This window comes from Zophobas morio, unplaced genomic scaffold (genome assembly GCF_036711695.1).
Source record: "Zophobas morio isolate AGI-343-1 ecotype UQ-CSIRO unplaced genomic scaffold, CSIRO_AGI_Zmor_V1 ptg000005l, whole genome shotgun sequence".
Lineage (NCBI taxonomy): Eukaryota > Metazoa > Arthropoda > Insecta > Coleoptera > Tenebrionidae > Zophobas > Zophobas morio.
The window spans coordinates 16,213,409-16,238,436 of record NW_026972110.1 but is presented as its reverse complement, the minus strand read 5'-3'; the positions used below and the strand labels follow the sequence as shown (position 1 = coordinate 16,238,436).

The 25,028-nt window shown below is 30.2% G+C and overlaps 1 protein-coding gene across 2 annotated transcripts in view; it reads right to left on the bottom strand.

The window, feature by feature from the left end:
* LOC135122865 (junctophilin-1) overlaps window positions 1-25,028 on the bottom strand; it is a 106,536-nt gene that overhangs the window by 63,647 nt on the left and 17,861 nt on the right. For both annotated transcript variants that reach the window (XM_064047337.1, XM_064047336.1), the window contains exon 2: window positions 19,270-19,481. In XM_064047337.1, the coding sequence (XP_063903407.1) occupies window positions 19,270-19,481 (212 nt within the window). The remainder of the gene's footprint in view (window positions 1-19,269; window positions 19,482-25,028) is intronic.

Below are 25,028 nucleotides of genomic sequence, written 5' to 3'. Positions count from 1 at the left end.
TTTTTTGATTTTCGATTTTTCAGTTTTTCATTTTTTGTTTCTTCAGTTTTCAAATTTTGCAATTTCTCGACTTAAAATTTCTGGAATTTGCAATTTTAAATTTTTCAATTTTTCGATTCTTTAATTTTTTATTTCTTCAAATACCCGAGTTGCAATTTTTCGTTTCAGTTTTTTATTTTCTTTATTTTTACAATTTTTCGGGTTTTCCATGTTCCAATTTTATGATTTTTTAATTTTCCATTTTAAATGTTTGCAATTTTTCGTTTCTTCAATTTTACGACATGCAACTCTTCGAGTTTTCATTTTTGCTTTTTTTATTTGCAATTCCACGAGTTTTCAATTTTTAATTTTTCGATTTTCATTTTCTTGATTGTGTCAATTTTTCGATTTTCTAATATTCTGATTTTATAATTTTTCTTTCTTCAGTATAAAAATTTTCAATTTCTAGATTTTTCAATTTTTCATTATTTCAATTCAATTTTAGGTTGAAATAATTGTCTCGATTTTTTAATTCTCCGTTTTTTTGGCAATTTTTCTAGTTTTCATTTTAAATATGTAATAATAATTAATTATGTATAATTTTTAAAATTTTTCATTTTTCAATTATCGAATTTTAAAACTCAATTTTTCATTTTTTCGATTTCAGTTTTTTAATTTCTCGATATTTTTGGGTTTTTCAATTTTCCGATTCGATTTGTTTTTTCTTCGTACCAATTTTCCGATTCATTGATTTTTTTCGATTTTTGAGTCTCACGATTTTTAGTTTTTCAATGTTTCAAATTTTGGTTTCTTCACTGCTTCGATTTGCAATGTTTTTCAGTTTTTCGATTTTTCAACTTTTCGAATAAAAAAAATAGAAAAACTGCATAACTGCAAAATTGAAAAATCAAAAATGAAAAAATTGCAAATCGGGAACTTGCAAATTAAAGAAACGAAAAATTCAAAAATCAAAAGATTAAAAATTGAGTAACAAATAAATTAAAAAAGTGCAAAATCGAAAAAAGGAAATATTGTAAAATCGAAATATTGAAAATGAAAAAAATCTGACAATCGGGTAATTGAAAATTCCAAAGATTAAAACTTTGAATAATAAAAAACTAAAAATTATAAAATCCAAAAAAACAATGACAAAATAAAGGGAATGAAAAAACAAAAAATTGTGATATAAAATCGAGAAAATGAAAATCAAAAAATCGGGAAAATGAAAAATGAAAATCCAGAATTTGAAAAATTGATCTAATGAAAAATTGAATAATCAAAAAATTAAAAGCTGAGACACTGAAAAATCGAAAGATGAAAAACTATAATATCGAATAATTGCAAAATTGAAAAATTGCAAATTGAAAAATTACAAATCGAAAAATTGTAGAAACGAAAAATTTAAAAATTTGATAGCGGAGAAATTGAAAAATTGAAAAAAATTATTGTTGAAAAAACAGAAAATTATGAAACCGAAACTTTAGAAAATACAAAAATTGAAAAATTAATGGAAATGAAAAAGTATAAAACGAAAACTTTGAAAAATCTAAAAAATTAAAAATTGAGTAACGTAAAAATTCAAAAAGTACAAAATCGGAAAAACAAAATATTGTAAAATACCGAACATTAACAAATAGAAAAATCGGGTAACTGACAAATTCAAAAATTGCAAAATTGAAAAATTTAAAAACTGGAAAACCGAGGAATCGAAAACTCAAAGATTGAACATTTGAAAACGAAAAATACAAAATTGAAAAAGACACTGAAAAAATATAGGAAATAAAAAAACGAAAAATTGTGATCTAAAATCAAGAAAACGAAAATTAAAAAATTGGGAAAATGAAAAATGAAAATCGAGAACTTGAGAAATTGATCGAACAAAAAATTAAAAAGTGAGAAACTGAAAAATCGCTAAATGGAAATTTGTAATATCGAAAAATTGAAAAATGAAAAATTGTAGAAACGAAAAATTTAAACATTTGACAGGCGAAAAACTGAAAAATTTTAAAAAGTAGAATTGAAAAAAACGAAAAATTATGAAGCCGAAACATTGGAAATATGCAAAAATTGAAAAATTAAAGAAAATCAAAAAACGAATATGTGTAAAATGAGAACTTGGAAAAATCTAAAAATTGGAAATCAAGAACTTGAAAAACTGTAGAAATGAAAAATTAAAGAATCGAAAGATTAAAAATTGAGCAACATAAAAATTGTAAAAGTGCAAAATTAAAAAAAAAAACGCAATATTGTAAAATCAAAATCTTGAAAATTTTAAAAATCGGAAAATCGGTTAAGTGAGAAGCCCAAAAATAGCAAAATTGAAAAATTTTAAAATTCAAAAACCGAGGAATTGAAAATTTGAAAAATCTGATAAACGAAAAATTATAAAATCGAAAGAAACATTGAAAAAGTAAAGGAAATGAAAACGAAACGAAAAATTGTGATCTAAAATCGAGAAAATGAAAATAAAAAATCGAGAAAATGAAAAATAGAGGAATTTGAGAAAAAACGAAAAATTGAAAAATCGAAAAATGAAATATTATAATATACAGTATGTCCCCGGATTTAGTTCACAAGAGGAAAAGAAGCTGCATTTTCTATTTTACACAAAAATTACATAGGAATAACATTTTTGCTTAATTCAAAATGAATAAATCTGCAATTAAAATTTTAATATTATCATTCTCTGTCCTTAAAATCGAAAAAACTAAAAGTAACGAAGAACTAGAAATATGAAAAAATTAATTTTAAGAATACAGACCAGGAATATTGAAGTTTTAATTGCAGATTTATTCGTTTTAAATTAAGCAAAAAATGTTATTACTATGTCATTTTTTTTTTTTTTTGTAAAATAGAAAATACAGTTTTTTTTCCTCTTGTGAACTCAATCCGGGGACATACTGTAGAAAAATTGCAAAATTGAAAATTTGCAAATTGAAAAATGTAAAAACGAAAAATTTAAAAATTTGGTAGCCAAGAAATTGAAAAATTGGAAAAATTAAAGTTGAAAAAACGAGAATTTATGAAGCCGAAACATTGGAAAATGCAAAAATTGAAAAATTAATGAATGAAAGAACGAAACATTGTGATGTCAAAAAATTGAAAAATCGAAGAAAAATGAAAAGGGAAAAATTGTGATACCAAGAAACAATTAAATCCAGAATTTTTGATAAATTACAAGATTTAAATTCAAACAGACTGGAACGAGGGACCTATTTTTTCGTACTCTGGGAGTCATGAAACGTCGAAGAAACATAAAAGTAGCCAGTCGTCTGGACTTAATTAAAATACTTCCTTGGCTTACTCCCAGGAAGGGAAAATTAAAATATGAAAAAAAAATATACACACATTCCACCTAATGACACAGAAACAAAGGTGCCGCATTAAAACCGTGCCGCCTAAACAAAGGCAGAAATACACTTGGAAAACACCGTAGTGTAATAAAACAGAAACATAGAGTACATAAGTGCCACGATTTAGCACGAACGGGAATGAGAAAACAAGAATGATACAAATAAAACGCCCGCTAGCTAGAAGGTAAAATTCCATTAAATATTAGCCACTTTAATCAAATTAGTAAATTCCACTTACAATGAAAACTAATTTACTCTTCTGAGCCCTTGCATGCAATTAAACCACCTGCAGCTCATGCATACTAAAGTAAGCTAACTTTCTAGATTCCCTACATTTATATGCGACGGAGTGATTGATTATTCAGCCTCCACAACATTCTAGAGATTTTCCACATAATTGGAATATAGTTCACATATTATACCTCAACAACCAACAAAGAGCAAAGTGCAAGTCAAATTAAGTTCTCACGTAATAATAGCCCTCTTATATGACTAATTAGAGTAATTTTAGCTAATTATTAACATTTCTGATTTAATTTGTCGGTGTTTCCATATCAGTAACTGTTATTTAAATATTTGATGAATAATTTATGATGCAGTGAAATAGCTGCGACTACTAGCAGGTTTTTCACTTTTTAAAACAACTATTAAAAATAATAAATAAAACAAAAATAACATTTCTTATAGTTCGCAGATTATAACAGGGAATAATTTAGTGAATAATAAATAAATTACGACTGTATAAATGCATTATTTTTTAATACAACTACGGTGCATAAAAAAATCGTTAAATTTCATTATCATTCTAAATAAGGCAGCATCTAATAAACTCCCACATTAATATTCATCCCTCTCATAGTCATTTACAATTTATAATTAACAACCGGGAATACAAACTTCTAAGATTTAATCTAAAATCTTACATACTTTGTTAAAAAATTACAAGTAAAATTCTCCTCCATCAAACTGCCGGTGGAGAACGGATTCGTTAGGCTACATTTTCTGCAACTTTAATTTACCTCCGACTTTAATTAAAAACGCGTTATTAAATTTATGATTAATTTTAGCACGAGTTTGCTTTAGATTTCAATTTAGTAAAGTTTAATATAACCCCATTCAAGACTTCGAGCTTCAACAAACCAGCACTGCGTCGCGCAATTTTAGTCCACTCTTAAATTGTAGCTCTTCCTGTTTTATTTAACATTCGGATCATTAAAACTGCACATACCGAAAATATATTTATGACTCCGCGAGTCAAAGCTTTTGAAAATTGCGGTGCAACTCATTTTATTATTTTATATAAAGAAAATGACGCAATTTTGTAAAAATAATGTTTAGTTAATCATTCTGATTTAGAATCGTAAATGTTATTCTGCTGGACTATTATAGCGTGCATTACTTAACGAGCTTCACTCTTAGATAAATAATCTTAAGTTACGTTCGATTTTTATAAATATAACTTCAATTAGGATTAGTCTGTTTGGCTGTCGCCCGATGTCTCGCAGATAAGAGAATATCATTAAAAGCTTCGACGGTTTTAATTAAAGAAAAATATAAGTAGGTGGACGAACTGGCAAAATGTGTAACGGGAAATGTAGATTGTGATAATGGAATTCGGATACTGAACTAAAAACGAATCTGGGACGTTTTGTCCAGGACGTGATTTTTATCTCCATAATTCACATTTTTAATTCTTTTGGTCACTGGACCGTAAAAAGCTATTAAAGTGAAGTTTCCACACGTATTTTATCTCTGTCTGTCCATAAAACGCACTGACGTAAACCAAATCACATGGAACGTGCAAATAAACACACGAGAAAGAATATTTACGAAATAATAATTTTTGTGGGTCATTTCTGCGCTCCGGAATGCAACGCATTTTTTTTCATAATTTCCTTATTTTCGACAATGTTTGCGCTATTTACGATTAGGTACTCTCTCAAATGATCGGATTTATTTTTGCGACCAGTTCGGGATATCAAACACAAAAGTGAGAACTGAAAAAAAAATTGGTAGAAGTGCAACCAAACAAATCTCGCTTCTTTGAAAAATTATAAAAATTGTTTGAGTTTTCAAGTTTAAATTTTTCAATTTTTTGTTTCATTTTTCCAATTATTCAATTTTTCGATGTTCCGATTTTACAATTTTTTTATTTTCTCAATTTTTCGATTTGTGATTTTACAATTTTCCATTTTTTTTTTGTTTCTTCAGTTTTTCGATTTAAAATTTCTGGAGCTTTCAATATTTAATTTTTCAATTTTTTGATTCTTTAATTTTTCATTTCTTCAAATTTTCGATTTGCAATTTTTCGTTTCGGATTTTTATTTTCTTTAATTTTACAATCTTTCGATTTTTCGATGTTCCAATTTTTTACTTTCTTAATTTAAAATTTTTCAATTTTTCAACTTGCGATCTTCCATTTTCCGTTTTTTTATAATAACAACTATAATTTTTAAAATTTTTCACTTTTTCAATTTTAGATTTTTTTAAGAATTCTTCTAATTTTCAATTACTGGATTTTAAGACTTATGCATTTATTCGATTTTTCATTTTTCGAAGTTTAATATTTCAGTTTTGCGATATTTAATTATTCAATTTTTATTTCAATGTTACAGTTTTTCGACAATGCATTTTTGACGATGCCATAATTGTTCGATTTTACAATTTTTGAGTTTTCCGATTTTTCGATTCGATTCTATTTTCTTCTTTCCAATTTTTCGATTTTCTACTTTTTCAGTTTTGGAATTTTTCAATTTTTCAATGTTTCGATTTTATAATTTTTTTGTTTTCCGAATTTAAAATTTTCAATTTTTCGATGTGCGATTATTCAATTTTCCATTTTTTTTTCTTCAATTTTTCGAAATTTTTTCCAGCTGTCAATTTTTTTATTTTTCAATTCTTTAATTTTTCTTTTCCTCATATTTTCGATTTGCAATTTTTCATTTCGGATTTTTATTTTCTTTAATTTTACGACCTTTAAATTTTTCGATATTCCGATTTAATAATTTTTTACATTTTTAATTTTAAATTTTTCGAATTTTCAACTAGCCATTTTTCAATTTTCCTTTTTTAACTTCTTCGTTTTTAAAAATTTGCAATTTATGGCTTTAAAATTTCTTGAGCTTTCAACTTTTCATCTTTTTAATTTTTATATATTTTTTTTATTTCTTCAAATTTTCGATTTGCAATTTTTCGTTTTGAAACTTTATTTTCTTTAATTTTACAATTTGTCGATTTTTCGATGTTCTGATTTTATAATTTTTCTCTTTTCAATGCACAATTTTTCAATTTTTCGTTTCTTCAATTTTTGATTTGTGGTTTTTCTAGTTTTCATTTTACATTAATAATAACAACTATAATTTTTAAAATTGTTCACGTTTTCATTTTTACGATCTTTTTAAAATTTGGATTTTACAATTTTTGAGTTTTCAGATTTTTCGATTCGATTCTATTTTCTTCTTTCCAATTTTTCGATTTTGGAATTTTCCGTTTTTTAATTCGTTTCTTCAATTTTTTCTGATTTTTCAATTTTTCGATGTTTCGATTTTATATTTTTTTTCGTTTTCTCGATTTTAATTTTTTCAATTTTTCGATTTGCAATTTTTCAATTTTCCATTTTTTTTTGTTTCTTCAATTTTTCGAAAATTTCGCGACCTATCAATTTTTAATTTATCAATTCTTTAATTTTTCATCTCTTCAAATTTGCAATTCGCAATTTTTCGTTTCGGATCTTCATTCTCTTTAATTTTTAATTTTTCCATTCTTTAATTTTTTATTTCATCAAATTTTTGCAATTTTTTGTTTTGAATTTTTATTTTCTTTAAATGAACAATTTTCCAATTTTTTTGATTTTATAATTTTTGTTTTTTCAATGCTCAATTTTTCAATTTCTCGATGAGCAATTTTTCAGTTTTCAATTTTTCGTTTTTTCAATTTTAAATTTTGCGATATCTCTATTTTTCAATTCTTCGTTTCTTCAATTTTTGATATAGTTTTAAATATGGAAGCAATAACAACTATAACTTCTAAATTTTTTACTTTTTCAATTTTACGGTTTTTGTAGAATTTTTCCAATTTTCAATTATTGGATTTTAAAACTTCTTCATTAATTCATTTTTCGATATTTAATTAATCAATTTTTCTTTACAATTTTGACGATTTCATAATTTTTCGATTTAACAGTTTTTTTTTATTTTTAAGTATCTATTTTTCAATTTTATAACTTTCAAATTTTTCAAGTTTCAATTTTTCAATTTTTCGTTTCGGTTTTTCTATTTTCTTTATTTTTCCAATTATTCCGTTTTTGGATTTTCCGATTTTATAATTTTTTTCTTTTTCCAATTTTAATTTTTTCAATTTTTGGAATTGCGATTTTTCAATTTTCCTTTTTTTTATTTCTTCAATTTCGATTTAAAATCTCGAGCTTTCAATTTTTCGATTCTTTCATTTTTGCTGTCTTCAAATTTTCAATTAACAATTTTTTGTTTCGCATTTTTATTCTTTTTAATTTTACAATTTTTCGATTCTTCAATGTTCCGACGTTCATTTTTTCAATAATTTTTTTTAAATGATTGGATTTGCGATTTTTTAATTTTTTACTTTTTTTTGTTTCTTCGATTTTTAAATTTTGCAATGGATTTAAAATTTCGTGAGCTTTCAACTTTTAAATTTTTCATCTCCTAATATTTAATTTTTCAATTTTTCGATATTTAATTTCTGAATTTTTCGATATTTAATTATTCAATTTTATATACAGTTTGTCCACTTTGCAGTTTTGACGTTCCATAATTTTTCGATTTTTGGATTCGATTCTTTTTTCTTCTTTCCAATTTTTCGATTTTTAAGTTTTTCAATTTTCTAGTTTTTCAGGGTATCATTTTTTCAGTGCTTAGATTTACAATTTTTCGATTTTGAAGTTCTCCGTTTTTTCAATTATTCGATTCTTCAATTTTTTCCGATTTTCAATATTTCGATTTTTTAACATTTCGAACCAAAAAATTGGAAAAATTGCAAAATTGTAAAACTGAAAGATAAGTGAAAAAACGAAAAAGTATAAAATGAAAACTTTGAAAATCTAAAAATTGGAAGTCATGAACTGGAAAAGTTGAAGAAACGCAAAATTGAAAAATCGAAAAAGCGCAAAATCGAAAGAACGAAATATCATAAAATCGTTATATTGAAAACTAAAAAATCGTAAAATCCGATAATTGAGAAAGCCAAAACTTGCGAAATTGAAAAATTTTTAAATTGAAAAACCGAGGAATCGAAAAATCAAAAGTTGAAAATTTGAAAAATAAAATAAACATTGAAAAAAAAAATAAAGAATTGTGATATAAAATTGAAAAAACGAAAATTAGAAAAATCGGAAAAATGAAAAACAAAAATCAAGAACTTAAAAAATTGAGGAAATCTATTTTTTCATACTCAAGGGATCATGAAACGTCGAGAAAACACTTTCACGCTCAGTAAGTAAAAACTTATTTCGATATAGTGCGTGATGGAATTTATAAAACGAAATAAAAAATATACGTCTGCTTTGTATGTAGAAAATATAGATAGGAAGGAAAACTTACATAATCCTATTTTCCTATGTCATTAAGTTGAAGATTATGAAAGCATCTGATTTTTAAGAGAGAAATTATTTTTTTGTATTTTCGAAAAAAACTTGCTTTCAAAAAATGTTCAAAATGGTTTTTCAAATATCTAAATATACAGGGTGAGTTACTAAACGCGGGGTCTTCGATATGCATATTTTTTATTACAGATATCCAAGTAAATTTATCATTATAGATCCATTGAGAAAAAACAATCTTGCTCTTCAACTATAACATTTTTAAATAGAGCAAATAAACGAGGTCATAAGATACTAATTATACCCTATATAGTATAGAGTTATAGAGTTATAGACTATATTTCTTATAAGTATTTGTTTCGTAAGTTGTTATCAAACAAGAAATTTATAATCAAGTTGTGTAGCGAGATATAAAAAAATATATATACAAAAATACATAAAGTTGAGTGATGCATAAAATTATTTTCAGGAAACTTAAAAATACAACGAGAAATACCTATACCTCCTGTTCAAAACTTTGTTTATTTGCACACAACATTTTTATGAATATTTTACGTATCAACATCATGATTTATGTGCAAAAACAACTGGACTGCACTTAAACCAATCAAATTTACGACAATATCATCAACAATAAATAATGGGAAGATCTTTGTTTTGTAACAAATTTAACCCTCAGTGATTCTTTTCTGAGCAACATGAACCGACATTTAAAAAAAACAATAATAATTTTAGTTGACAAGTTAACCCCAACCTAGAAATCTATCATTTAACATATTCCAGCATAATAAAAATTCAGTTCCATCGAATTTATACGTTTTTCAATATTACTTTTCATTCTAAAAAAAACCTTAACAGACATCAAACAATTTAATAAAACGTATGCACACAACTATATTACACCGTATCACAGGTGGAGTTCGTATTTTCGCAAACAATATTGTCTAAAATGCAATATCGCTAGCTTTCACCCGTGTGTTCATTCGATCCAAAAAATATCGCCTGCAATATCCCAGATTCACGTGTTTCGCCTCTTTCGCCTAAAATTATATAAAGTATCAGCCTGCAAAAGACAGGCTGAGTGATGAAGGAGTAGATGATGGCTTAGTGGTCTCCCCCATCTGTCTGCACGTGGATGTGGCCCACATTGATCGTGATGGCGGGTGCGCACGGCGGATCGCTTCCCAAAAACACAGACCTCGAGCCAGACTCACAATAAATCTTACCAACTTGCAGCATAATGTATAGATTCTTTTATACAATATTGTATCTAATAAAAATAAATTTGTAATTAATCGTGAAAAATGTACGGTCATAATTTACAGATCGGGAGGAAGTTTGAGATCGCCAATATATTTTTTTTTCTTAACGTGGGATACCGTGCTTGAATTTGGATTTATTACAGACAATGAATTATCTGGAACAGTACATGAAAAAAATAATTAATACGCCACATAAATCAAGTGGCTTAAACGTGGTAAACCGCTTCTGGTACATGTATATACGGTAAGAGAAATTCATTACTATCAAGTAAACAAAATTGATTACCGTCAGGTTTTGCGGCAAAAGGAAGCTAATGGAAAATGAGCCTTAATCTATACATTGAATTACCACAAAGTAATGCAGAGAGTAAGCAGAGAACTAAAAATAAATCGCTCGATTTTTTCGTAAGATTAAGTTTGATACTTTCTTTGACCTACGCAGACAAAAACTGCTATATAGTGAAAATGAAGTATTGACTTATCAAACCAACTGTAAAAAACAAAAACATAAATTATTGAGTATATAATTGTTGTAAGACAAGGATCTACAACTCCCTATTCTTTGTGTAAATTAACTTAGTGCTTCAGTAATCTATTAACTAAGTAAACTCAATTAGTGATATTTGTACGAAAGCATTTTTAGAAAACCATCAGTCTGAATCAACGAGGATAATTCGCCCGAGATTATTAAGATAATGGTTTTCTAGTCTCCGAATAGTTACAATTATCTAAAATTAATGATTTTGCTCTCGCAGAGGACTAAATGCTTATGAAGCTGACTCGCCTCTAAAATTTATACCACCGGGAAGATCGATTAATTTTGTATGTTGGTTATAACGATTCCCTTCTCGTAAAGAAAACACCATTAATTTAATGCTGCTTCATTTGACAACGCTTCAGGGTGAAGTTACCTCCCCCTCAGATACAGAGTTTTGATTAACGATTTACCAGGCTTATGACAACCTTCAAACGTTTGGAAAATTTCAAAGCATTCGGTGTTGTAGTCTGTAAAAGGTGGTTATAAAATTTTGACTTTTTTACAAAAATTTGTATAGCCTAAGGTAAAAAATTAGGAGGGATCCATAAACCATAAGTTTAAGAGTATGTTCCATTATAAAATTTAAACACCAAAAAAATTAAATAACATTACTATGCACAATTTTGACGTGACGTCATCACATTGTTGGTGGGGGTGATTAGACAGCGTTTGGTTAGCGTTTCACTATCTACACGATATTCCTTACAGGTAAAATCGGTCCAGTAGTTTCGAATAATCTCGTATTTGTCTAGTAAAAATTGATCGAAGGTTATTTTGATAGAACTTCCCTCGTGCCTGAAATACAGTACAACAAATTTAGCTTTTTCCAATAATTATAAGATTATGATATACATTTATAAGATATGTATGTAATATTAAGTACGCATTTGTTTCAAGTTAATTTTTCCGTTACAATTTCCATCAGATGTAGTGTAATGCTAATACTAAATAAAATTCTCAAATTTTTGAGAAAATTAAGTGAGTCATTCATTATTTTTTTTAAATCACCCTCTGTAATTAATTCTAACAACTAAGGGTGCATTGATAAACTACAAGTATGCAAGATTTCAGAGCATTCGGTACTGCAGATTCAAAGTTAAATTGCAAAATGTTGTTATATGTGTAATTTTGATTGTTTTTTCCAAAAACCTGGATATCTAGGGTGGAAACTCGACACGGATACATACATCAATTCATATGGCAATATCATTTTTATAAAATTTAAATAAGATGTGCTATTGTAAATTTTGGAGATGATGTCATCCTGTTGGTGGTGGGGATGATTACCCAACTTTTGGTTAGCGTTTTACCATATACATGATATTCCAAAATACACGTACAAAATTTGACAACAATCGGTTCAGTTGTTTCAGGGATTATCTGCCAAATAAAAATCTACATAATACGACAGACAAACAGACAGACAGACAGAAAGATAGACAGAGAATCATACAGACAGACAGACCCTATTACAATACTTCCTTAACATAAGCTCGAGAAGTACAAAGCACTAAATTTCTTGTGTCGTCGTCAAAAGAAGAGAATTGTCGATAAATTTTGTGTTTATTGGAAAAATCATTAGCAAAATTTTTGTGAAAATAAAACGAAGTTTAAAGGGTCTTATGTAAGCAAGGTGCTTCTAGAACAATTTCAGATAGGATTTCCAAACATTTTGATATTAAGTTAGTTACAGTTTTCACTTTTTTATTAAGAAAATATTATTCTGAGTTTAAATATTTTATTGTGTGATGCTACAACACATATTTCGGTCAGGTAGACATATAATGAATTAATGGAGTTTCAACCAATGGCGGCGTAAAGGAGGGTGGGAAAAAATCGGGACAGTAGACAGACGGACAGACAGACAGACAGACGGAAACTGGAGACCTAGTTCTTCGTACTCTAGGGGTCATAAAAGGTCGAGAAAATGTACAAGGGCGATTTATAATTTTGTCGCTGACGTTGCCGTTGTAAGATAAATACGCAGCCTCGTTTATATCATCCGTTGACGTTGCCGTTGAAACTTGGCACGCCGTTGGGGTGACGTTCAAGATGACTAACTTTTAACTTTCGCCGTTATGTTGTCGTTGACGTTGGGTTTTCGACCAATCAAATTGCGGTAGTGTGCAGTGCTCCCAACTTGAAGGAAAATCCCCTGAAATAGGAGGGACATTTTTCTGGTTGACACCACTAAAATTAAGCTATTTAATCATTTGTTCACCGAAACGCTCATATTTTAAATAACTGCCATCATTTTCTACACTGTAGCTTTTTGTCAGTACTTTTGCATTGTTAAAGATAGTTCTCGACGTTTAAATCAACCAGATTTATTGCTGTTCGTCTCAAAAAGAGATTAGGTATCATAATAACAAGGGCCTACATTATTTCCCTTTTTTCTTAAGATGTGTAGTCTTCTTTTCACAACAAGAAAAGTAAAACATGTTTAAAATGGTAAATTTTTGTAGGAAAGTATAGATTTTGCAATTAGACTCCACCCCTCGGTCTGATAACGAATGAAAAATTTATCACAATTGAGCTTGGGATGGATATGGGTGGGGCTTAATTTTTAGCTTGTTTTTTTCTTAATATACATAGTAAAATTTGAACAACACGATACTCAAAAACATATTTTTTATTTCTTGTAGAGAAAAATCACAATTGAGGTAGGGCGGGTGTGTGGGATTTATATCTTGCCTTTTTTTTGTCTTAATTTACATAGCCATCTTTTCAACAAGAAACTTAAAACATGGTTAAAATGGTTTTTGCAAGGAAAAATGGATTTTACAATTATTGTAAAATCAATTTTTCCTTATACAAATTTTCCATTTTAAACATGTTTTAAGTTTCATGTTGTGAAAAGAAGTCTACACATATTAAAACAAAAGAACAAAATGTGAGCCCGCTCACCCGCCCCATCTCAATTGTGATGATTTTTGTTATTCGCCGTGAACCAAAGGGATGGAGCTTAACTGCAAAACACTTATTTCTTTACAAGAAATTAAAAACATGTTTTTGAGTTTCGTGTTGTTCAAAGAATACTATGTATATTAAGAAAAAAAGGCAAAATATAAACCCCGCCCACCCACCCCATGTCAATTGTGATGATTTTTTTAATTCTTCATCTTAGAAACATAAAACACGTTTAAAATGGTACATTTTTGTGAGAAAATATGGATTTTGCAATTAGGCTCCGCCCCTTGGTCTGCCAACGAATGGAAACTCATTATTATTTAGATCAGACCAAGTATGGGTGCGGCTTAATCTTTGGCCTTAATTTGTTCTTAATATACTTGCCAAGGCAAGACTGATTTTGCCAAATGATATATCCTCCACCCTTCATTTTCTTAGAGGGTATGTCATTTGCCAATAGCAGGTACTAACCCCGCCCACCCACCCTCCCTTTCTTTTCTTACAGGGTAAGTCATTGCCAAAATCAGGTTTATCTTAGCAAGTGCTGATCATTAACTTTTACAGAACCCAAAAAAAAAAATGGGAAAACATGTTTAAAAGAATCCAAAATATATTAAATCTGGTTGTGTTCCAACGAAAATTGCTACGGAATTTTTTGTAGACTGCGAAACTGGTGTAATTTTCTCTCAGTAAAAAAAAATGGGCAAATATTATTGAAAAATTAAAAAACAATTAAAACGAGTTCTATTTAAATACAAAAAAAAATTGCATTTAAATTCCGTTCCTTTGGCTTTCGATTAAAAAAAAATCATTACAATTGAAATGGGGTGGATGGGTGGGGCTTATATTTTGTCTTTTTTCTTAATATACGTGGTCGTCTTTTCAGAACAAGAAACTTAAAACATATTTATGATGGTAAATTCTTGTAGACAAATGTGGATTTTCCAATTAAGCCCCGCCCCTCGATCTGACAACGAATGAAAAATTCATCACAATTGAGAATTGAGATCGGGTCGGGTATGGGTGGAGCCTAATCTTCGGCTTTATTTTTTCCTTAATACACATAGTATTCTTTAAATAAGACGATACTCAAAAACATGTTTATAATTTCTCGTAGAGAAATAAGGATTTTGCAGTTAAGCTCCGTACCCGCGGCTTACGACGAATGAAAAAAAAATCATTGGAATTGAGATTGGGTGGGTGGGCGGGGCTTATATTTTGCCTATTTGTCTCAAAATACACAGTCATCTTTTCATAAAGAGAAACTTAAAACATAGTTAAAATGGTTTTTGCAAGGAAAAATGGATTTTACAATTATGGGGCGGAGCCTATTTCAAAATCGATATTTCCTTATACAAATTTTCCATTTTAAACATGTTTTAAGTTTCATGTTGTGAAAAGAAGTCTGCACATATTAAAACAAAACGACAAAATGTAAGCCCGCCCACCCGCCCAAGGTGACGGAACCTAACGGCAAAATACTTACTTCTTTACAAGAAATTAAAAACATGTCTTTAAGTATCGTGTTGTTCAAAGAATACTAGGTATACTAAGAAAAAAACAAAATATGAAACCCCGCCTACCCACCCCATCTCAATTGTGAGGATTTGTTTTATTCTTAGACACTGAAAATACGTTTAAAATGGTAATTTTTTGTAAGGAAATTTGGATTTTGCAATTAGGCTCCGCCCCTAGGTCTGCAACAAATGAAAACTTCATTACTATTTAGATCACGGCAGGTATAGGTGGGGCTTAATCTTTAGCTTTAATTTTTTCTTAATATACACAGTACTTTTTGAATAACACGATACTCAAAAAAATTGTTGATTATTATTATTATTACAATATAAATACAGATTGAGACTGTTGCAGTCTATAGATCTGTAGAGTTAACAAATATAAATGGTCTTCTATGCAAAACTGAAATTAAATTCTATTATACAAAATTAAAATTAAAAAAAAAGTTGATTGTATTAGTTATTTGTCACGTTAAGATCGTCAGATGCGTTTTTAAAGCTGTTTGTAGTTCGCGGCTCTACAATTTCCTGGGGGAGGTTGTTTCATATCTTACATGGTAATTTCTTGTAGCGAAATAATAAGAATTTTGCATTTAAATTCCGCTCCTTTAGCTCTCGACGATTATAAAAAAATCATCACAATTGAGATAGGGCGGGTGGGCGGGGCTCATATTTCGCCTTTTTTCTTAGTTATCTTTTCAGAACAAGAAACTTGAAAACATGTTTAAAATGGTAGATTCTTGTAGACAAATTTCGATCTTGCACTTACGCTCAGCCCTTCGATCTGACAACAAATGAAAAATTCATCACAATTGAGAATTAAGATCAGGGCTCGTATGGGTGGGGCCTAATCTTTGGCTTTATTTTTTTCGTAACATACATAGTATTCTTTGAACAACACGATACCCAAAAACATGTTATACTTTTTTTGAGGACAACTAAGGATTTTGCAGTTAAGCTCCGTCCCCTTGGTTTACGACGAATAAAAAAAATCACAATCGTACACACATCCGTGCAACTAATTACAATATAACTTCACTTTTTTGGTTGAGGAGTAATAATGAAAGAGTACGGCCTGAAATCTGAACTGAACTGAACGAACCAAAAACGAGCCATAATAGTTGTTAATAAAAAATCAGAAAGACACATATTATGGCCTTTTATTCAATAAACACTACATACATCAATTTTCATTATAATCCTCTTAATTTTAATTATTAATCAAACACCGCTAATTTAGGCCTCAATAGTGCTTGATATATTCGATAATAATGGTCTACAATGAAAATGGTTAAATAAAAGAACAAACCAAAGTGAGGTTAAGTTGTACCATTCCGCGTTGTCATCTGTCATCGATAAATTTTAAGTTTATTATTGACATAGTTCACAATGTTGACATAAAATCAAGGCCAACGTGGCGGCTATCTCAAATGAACACCGGACATTAATTCTGAGGCGCTAGTAATAAATTCATTATATAACTAGAGCGGAAATTAAAAAAATCACCCGGTGATGAGATTGCCAAATCTTCAACAGTTTGTCACAACGAAATCTACAGACAGAACTTTACAAAAAAATTCAAAATTTTACATTCCTATTTCTTATTAGAACGAAAATTTTGCAATATGTGTTAACAGAATAAACATAGATTAAAGTGAAAGTAACCACTAAAAAGAAATTTAAAATTAAAAAAAAAACTAGATTTATAAATAGATGTCACTGACACAGAGTATGTTATCATTCAAATCTTGTATGTTTAAAAAGTAACATTTATTTTTGGTGGTAGAATCCAGAGACAAAATATCCTTCAAAAATAAACTGTCGGATGTTACCCAAGCTTCATCTTCATTTAGACTTAGATTTAGATAAATCGTAGTGATCCAAAACCGAGCAACATGAAATATTTCATCCAAATCGGAAACAAATATCAAGGTTTCTGGACGGTTCAATGAGGGCGAATTTCTCCCGGATGTTACATCGTGACGCTTCAAAAATAGTTCAAGTTCATTTCGACATGTGTATTATAAAAGTTGTCACTTGTTATTATACAAAGTTGTTGTAAAGTATGGAATCTACATTTTAAACGGCACTCACTAAGGACAAAATATCTTATTAAATCTTATAAATAAAGACATTATGAAGGCAGCGCATCATTAAAATTAAATTATTAAACTATAAAACATGATTTCTCATGATATGAACAAAATTAGTTATAAAACAAACTAGTATAAAGTCTAGTCGTTGTCATTGTAAGTGCACACAATCATCATATACAGATTTAGGTCAAAAATATTGTTATCATAAAAGACATTCTGTTCCAGTTTGGACCCATTTTTTTTTCTCAAACAAACAAACTTTATCAATAAAATCTCTCCGCAGGCAAACACAGTTTGTTCAATCCGGTGGAAACACGACCCAGCGGAAACCCATTTTTGACCGGCACCTCCACCAAAACTGCTTTAGTGCACACAACACAAATGCTTTTTCACGCCATTTACGGGCAAGAAAATAAAGGCGGAAACAGCTTTGATCGTTTATAGGGTAATGAAAATCGAGTTTCTCCGATGTGGCTGAAACGAGGCTCGGTAAACCATAAATTCGAAGAAAAAAAGAGATAATTTTATCTTGGCGGTAACTGAGCGGTGGAATAATGCGCATTTTATCCGCATTGGGGACACGTCGAAAAACTTGTTTCGAAAACCGTTTCTGGCTGCTTATGTTTGAGTTTAACGGATTACGGCAACTGGAATTAGATTAACTGATATTAGATATGTTCCGTGATAACGGGTATTTCTGACAAAGCTGGACGATTCATACCGAAATTCGTTTTGTCGATAATTTATTTCATACAAGAGATTCATTTAGTTTTGGCCGGTTGCCAGTGCTTGCTAAAATAGGACTAATGCTCTAGATCTGTGCGGACTTACGAAGATGTATCAATTTAGCCGGTGATTTTATGGAAAAATTGTGAGGTGATCAAACATTGTTTTTAATCATAAGTTTAGAATAAATGTGATAAAAAGTATAAAAGAAACAAACAGCTGCAAAATTTTAACTAATATGGGGAAACTTACTACTTACAAATGTACTATGTATTTGGAAAAGTTTGTTTTAATGACTACAATAATTTTAATATCTGATGTCATCACATAGACCGCTAACTTCACATGTTTGCTTGTAATGATCGCCCACTTTAAATTTAGAGATCTGATCCCAAGACACAGTGGCGTTTGTTGGATATATTGTCAAAAATAACGTTTTGAAGATAATTTTTAAATGCCAAATATTTGAACTTTATGTTAACCAAGCAGGATTTTTAAACTAAATAAATAAACATAAAGTTATATTTCAAACATAATAATTGTATGCGTGTCAAAGGATCGTTTGAAAAATGTGTTTAAAAAATCTTAAGTGACGTTTCCGTTGTAAGGAAGGCAAAAATGTCTGTTGATCTTAGTTATAAATTCGAAAGCTTACACATACGTCATTTCTCAGAAACAGGTTAAAAATAATTTCAATTATAGCTTCAGAAAATTAATTAGTCATATGAGTAAAAATAACAAGAAAGAACAAATGTGCATAACTCATTAATGACAATCTTGCACTAAAATAAAAATAAAATTAGTAAAAACCAACACCACTTTTAACACAGCGTAATTTCTAGTGTTTCGCCTTAATGAAATGTCGATATCCCCTTTCACATTAATATCTATTTTGGGATAAAGCAGCGCTGAGTAGACGCTTAAGGATCAAAACTATTTGCGATAAAATCTCCGATAAACCAAAGCCTAGTCCTTCCACGAAACCCCAAGCACGCAACCACGACAAAACTTATTTAAATGAGTCTTCGTCTAATTCGGGGCGACGATTTCGACTTTTTAATAAATCAAACTAAATTATCTCAGTGTCGCCGTAAACAACGCTGCGGGCTTAATCAGCCTCACCTCGGTGAGCTTAAAAGGATAATTTGCCTCATTTATATATTTCGCGGAACAAACATCGGCGTATTTTTAAAATACCGATGATGATTCAAATTGAAGTGTTTACTACTGAATGAATAAAGCCGCGAGAATGGTGAATGACTTATGGAAGGTTTCGCTTTCGCAGAAACTCTTGATTCGATTCATACGGGACTTACCGTCGTCGGCGTAAGTCTCAGATCCGTATCCGTCTTGCAAGCCATTCGCCCAAGTTCCTTCGTATTTCGCCGTGGACGTGTTGGACTGTCTAACGCCATAACGCCCCTTGAAACCCTGCGTCCATTCCCCTCGATATATCCATCTACCTCGCGTTTCCACACCCAGTCCATGTCTTTTTCCATTTTGCCATTGCCCTTCAAAGCAACTCCCACTGAAAAAATTACAGGTCGATCAGAGGAAATTGCGGCGCAGATTTATCTGGAAGTAGGGGAAGGAGGAGCGAGCTAAACAGGATCCTCGGGTTTTCCTAACTTAAACAAACAGTGATACGTCGATGCATAATTTGGCATTTGTGTGATTCTTCAAAGAAATGTACTTCTCATATTCCCCAAGAGGTATTTTTAGTAAAACTACGTTTGCTGCGAGTCGCTCTTTCGTTGTCACATATTTTGAACTTTTTAGAAAAAGGGCGGGGTTACAGACTCAAAGCGGATTCATAAATCACAAATATAGGAGTATGTTATTTTATAAAATTTAAGTAGCGTTCACCAAGCAAGATTTTGCGGACACGTCATCAAATTATTGGTGGAGATAATTAGACAAATTTTGGTTAACATTGTACCATCGAAGAAGAAGAAGAATGTAATAAAATTCGAAACAAATGGCAGACGACAGACAGACGGAAACTGGAAACCTATTTTTTCATATTCTAGGAGTCATGAAACGTGGAGAAAATATGAATGTAGCTTACCCTCGGAAAGTAAAAAAAAGCTCAATGTTTTATCAAAATAGTAAATTACTGATATTAATCACGCTTTATGTCAGGCAACAGTAAAACATAACTTATTGTCTACCTATTAGTATTACAATATGGTATTTTTAAAACATGTATGTAGTTATTATTTTTATTATACTCCATTATCACATGCAACAATTTAATTGTTACACCTACAACTACAGCCTAAGGTAACTAATGTTACATTTGATTAGAATAAAGAAATTAATAATTTAATAAAATACAATAACATTGTGCAACAGTACGTTTACAAAAATATATGTCTCCATTAACCCAACTTATTTTTCCGTGTAAGTACAGCTTGTACGTAAATCTAAATAATCACTCACATAAGGGTTAATTCGAGAATAACCGTTTAAAGAAACTGTGTCTATCCTTCCCACACCACTCACTAGTTTTATCCTGGTAAAAACTTCCAACTTCATAAGTATGGTGTTCTTCCAGAAAACGGTTCCCGCAGGACCACATCACCCTAGTTACGCTGTACATTTATATAATTTGAAACACACACACGGGACGAGAAATTCGGAAGGAGTAGAAGTTGAGCCATAAAACTTAAGAAAAAAATCGATATCCGGTGCCAAAGCCTCGCCCATCAGACACCGTTTTGACAGTGTTGGTTAAGAGATATAGACAACTTGAGAATTTTTTACCGAGATAAAAACGGAAACAAGACTTAAATTTGCTCGCTTCAGCTTTCTGTTACAGAGAACTACAAGGTTAAATTTTATTCTGAAAGCACACAGGTCGTAGTCAAGCTGATCGTGATATCGGTTTCACAAAGTGATAAAAACGCCTTTCATGTATTTGAATCCAGTGCAGATTGCGAATAAATGTGTCTACAGTGGCAAAGGGAAATTGGTTACAAAAGAGTTTTGGAAAGAGAGAGATAAAGAAAATCATTTTCAAAACTCCAGGGAGAGTATGTAATTACTAAGATACGAGTTTAATGTTTATATTTTATGTTCAGTTTGACAGTTACAGCGACTTAACTATCAAATAAAGTGTCAAATTCTGGAATAAATAAATGACTTTTTGTTAAAAAATTTAAAGTACATTAACATCAAAGGTTATTATAGACGTTGATTTTTTTTCCTCTGTATTTTGTTTTAAATTAACGTTGAAGTGCCAATCTTGCTCTACCTTTCCCTAAGTGGAGCGGAAAATGCTTCTAACATAATTTGCGCAATCAGGCTGTCAGAACCTGTACATACTTAATCGGTAATGGCTTCCTTAATTACCGTCAAAAAGTTTTAGAGTAATGGGCGCAGAGCAGATTTAATGTTTTTCGTGCGGAGGCCTTCAGCGTACCCGCTAATGTGGAAAGTTCCGCCATTTCGGTCGCATAAAATACATCAGTAAAAACCGAAGAGCCTAATTTTCGACAACCATTTATTTATTTTTTTAATGTAACCTATTATTAGCTTTTGACAGGAAGAAAGAGACAAATTATAATATATAAAATACATTCATACAGAAAATACTAAACAAAGCCAACTCTGAGCCAGAACGTTTTCAGTTAACAATATCAGTATCGCTGATTGACATATTCATTATGCGTTATATATAATTTGATAAATCATTAAATCGCTGAATTCCTTTACTATAACAAGCTACCCCAAGCACTTAACGAATTCACTTGAGCCGCATTAACTCTTCCCCTCGAAAAAGAATGTGGCTTATAGCGATTTCCTTTGATTTATAAGGGAATTTTAAATTACATATTCAATCACTCCTGCTTTAGCATAAATTTGTTGGTCGTTTTCCCTTTTCCTTTCTAATTGACTGATTTCTTTTTATTCGTTCTTTCCAGATGTCTGTGTAACGATTCCTGGTACGTTATTCCACTCCAGATTAATCATAATTATTGCTCTCGTCGGATTCTAAAATTAAATAGCATCACTATTTTATTAATTTCGAAACGTGAACAGTTTACGCTTTGAAAAAACAATAAAATACGTCAAATAAATGGAGAAATACGGAAACAGAACCGGATATCCCGGATATTTTTTGCTGATGTGACCTAGATATGGTTAAACAACACATCAACAACTTTTACGAAGTTATTTTTATTATCCTTGATCAATGACGACGAAATTTTCATTTCTAACGTTATTTTAAGATGAAAAGACGTAAACGCCCTGAAGATGGATGCAATAGCGGAAACTAGTCGGTTATGTTTAAATTAAATAGATTACAAGAGACAAAAATTCAAAACATTGTTGTATAGTCCTTTTATGTTTAATAACTTGTTGAAAATTGTTTTTATCGTAGATAGTTTGGTAAACTAAAATACCGGGTGACTACAAATTTTTGTGTTGGTAATTCTGAATTATTGACACGTATGTCACCATAAAATTTTAAATATGTTGCCAACCTGACCAAAAAATCACTATTATTAATAGTCACCCCGTATGTAACCTTTAACTTCCGACTTTTTATTGTAGGGAAATCCTGGGTTTCAGAGTTGCATAGTTTGTATATTCTGAGATCAAATATTTAGACGGTGCACCCACTTCATAAGAGCTAACATTTCAAGAAATGGATTTATATTTCCTGGAAATTCACTTGCAACAAACAGGCGCAATTGCATTTTGGCGGACGATATAATAATAATTAAAATTTTTTGGAGAATATTCTTGAGATTACAAGCGGGACCTTTTGAGTGACATTATTCCCTTCGTATTGTAATCGAGTCCGTCGGCCGACTCTCTATTTTTACGTTTTCTCGACCTTTCATGACCCCTAGAGTACGAAGAAATAGGTCTTCCTTTTCCGTCTGTCACTCTGTCCGTCTGTTTGTCTGTCTGTCCGTCACGGATTTTTATTAAACAGATAAGTACTGGGCTGATTTTTGTTAATTTTTATATTTATATTTGGAATATCATGTATATGGTAAAACGCTAACCAAAATTATATAATATAATGATTATATTCAGAACATTTTGTCGATTGTAGCTTACTACTTAATAGTTTTGATCCTCTGTTTTGAGGGGACGAACTCATTCAAATCAAACTACTTTCTACGTGACATTCTTCCGACACTTTCAAGTTGTTTTTCTTATCGAGGATAGCCTAAGGACGTACAGTAATGGAGTCCATAAGGCAATTTGGTACTTTCATATTTTCTCGATATTTCATAACCCCTAAACAAGGCCGTAGCCATCTTTTAGTTTCTGTTTCACTCTCACAACTACAGGTTGATAAGTGTTATCGCTACTTGTCTTAAATTACGAGTACCATAAATGATTTTCAGTTCAGTCTTTAGTTGCACCTCTGTTATTACATACGGCAGACGCGATTAAATTGTTTCGTTATTTTATTAATTATAAATCGCTATTCAAGAATAACAATAGTACAATACTTTTATTATTAGTATTACAATGCATCTATCCAAACTGATATATGCGTCCTTACAAAAATGTTACACTTGTAACAAACGGTTAACACGTTTCTTTACCTTTACTCATACATTAAATATTTATATAAATTATGCCCCAATCATCAAGAACATCAAGAATGGGCAGAAGCCAAAATTAAGTGAACAGCAATGTCTAAAAAATTGTTAAACTAATGACAACAAAATATACGAAAAAAACCTTAGAAACACTAAGAAAAGAAAATATGTCAAAAATTTCAAAAGAACAAATTAAAAATGTGAAATGTAATCCAGAGAATATGTCATTTGCCAAAATCAGTCTTGTCTTACCAAGTAGTAGCCCCGCCCACCCGCCCCCTATTTTCTCAGAGGATATGGCGTCTGCCAAAATCACTCTTATCTCAGCAAGTGCTAGCCCCGCCCACCCGCCCCTATTTTCTCAGAGGATATGTCATTTGCCAAAATCAGTCTTATCTTACCAAGTACTAGTACTAGTACTACTATATTTTTATTTCCCGTTATAATGGTTGCCATAAAAAACAATAAAATTCGCAAAATCAAATCTTTTAATTTTTCGAAAGAGCTGGATTTGACAAACTGTACTTTATAGGCAAGGGAAGTTCTGTCGAAGTAATCTTCGGCAAATTTTTTTATTTAAAGTTCCTGAAATTGATTTCGATTATGATGAATACATACAACATTACACTTACACAATTTCCGTTTGATGAAGCAATGTGTGATGCCTTCGTATACTTGTGCACTGTTAAGCCGACCTTGACTTTGACTTCACATTTTCATGGTTGCGTAATTATTATATTATCATTACTTAAAATCTGTCAGCTTTATATACACACTAGATTGAGTAAACACAAGATTTCAAGCATACAAATTTACTACTTTATTAAGATTTACTGTTTTAACGCATGTAAACATTGATAAAGTTTCAAAAATTGGTCTAAGGTTATTTTGATACTTTCTTCGAACTGAGCGAATAGGCCGTTTCTCTTATATATTATGTTATAAAAATTCTATGAGTAAAGTTGTAATTATAAATAAAATAGCATAGTTGCATTAAAAACAGATTCATAAACCACAAGTAGAGATCAGACAAATTTTGTTTAGCGTTTTACCATCTACAGATATTCCTAAAGACTTTTACATATAAAATTTAACAACAATGAAATCAAATAAATATCGACACAGACAGACGACAGACAGACGGAAATGGGACCTAATTTTTCACTCTATTACAATTTACGCTCAGGAAATAAAGACCGAAGATTCTCAAAATTTCGTTGTTCATCTTCCAACTGTATTTTCGTATTCTAGGTACATTTTCAAAGACTGTCATTATTTTTTTCAGTTCAATATTCAATATTTACTTTTGAAAATTTTATTGGTGGCAAAAACGTAATACAAAACGTGTAATCAATTACAATAAAATAATAATAATTTAAACTTACATTTACGTAAACCAACTGTAACACAACGTACTACAAATTAAATTTTCTTTTTGTGTTGCCTTTTTGACGGTAAGCATCTGAAAAGATAATCCTTCAATTCTTGCGCCGACATACTCGGTG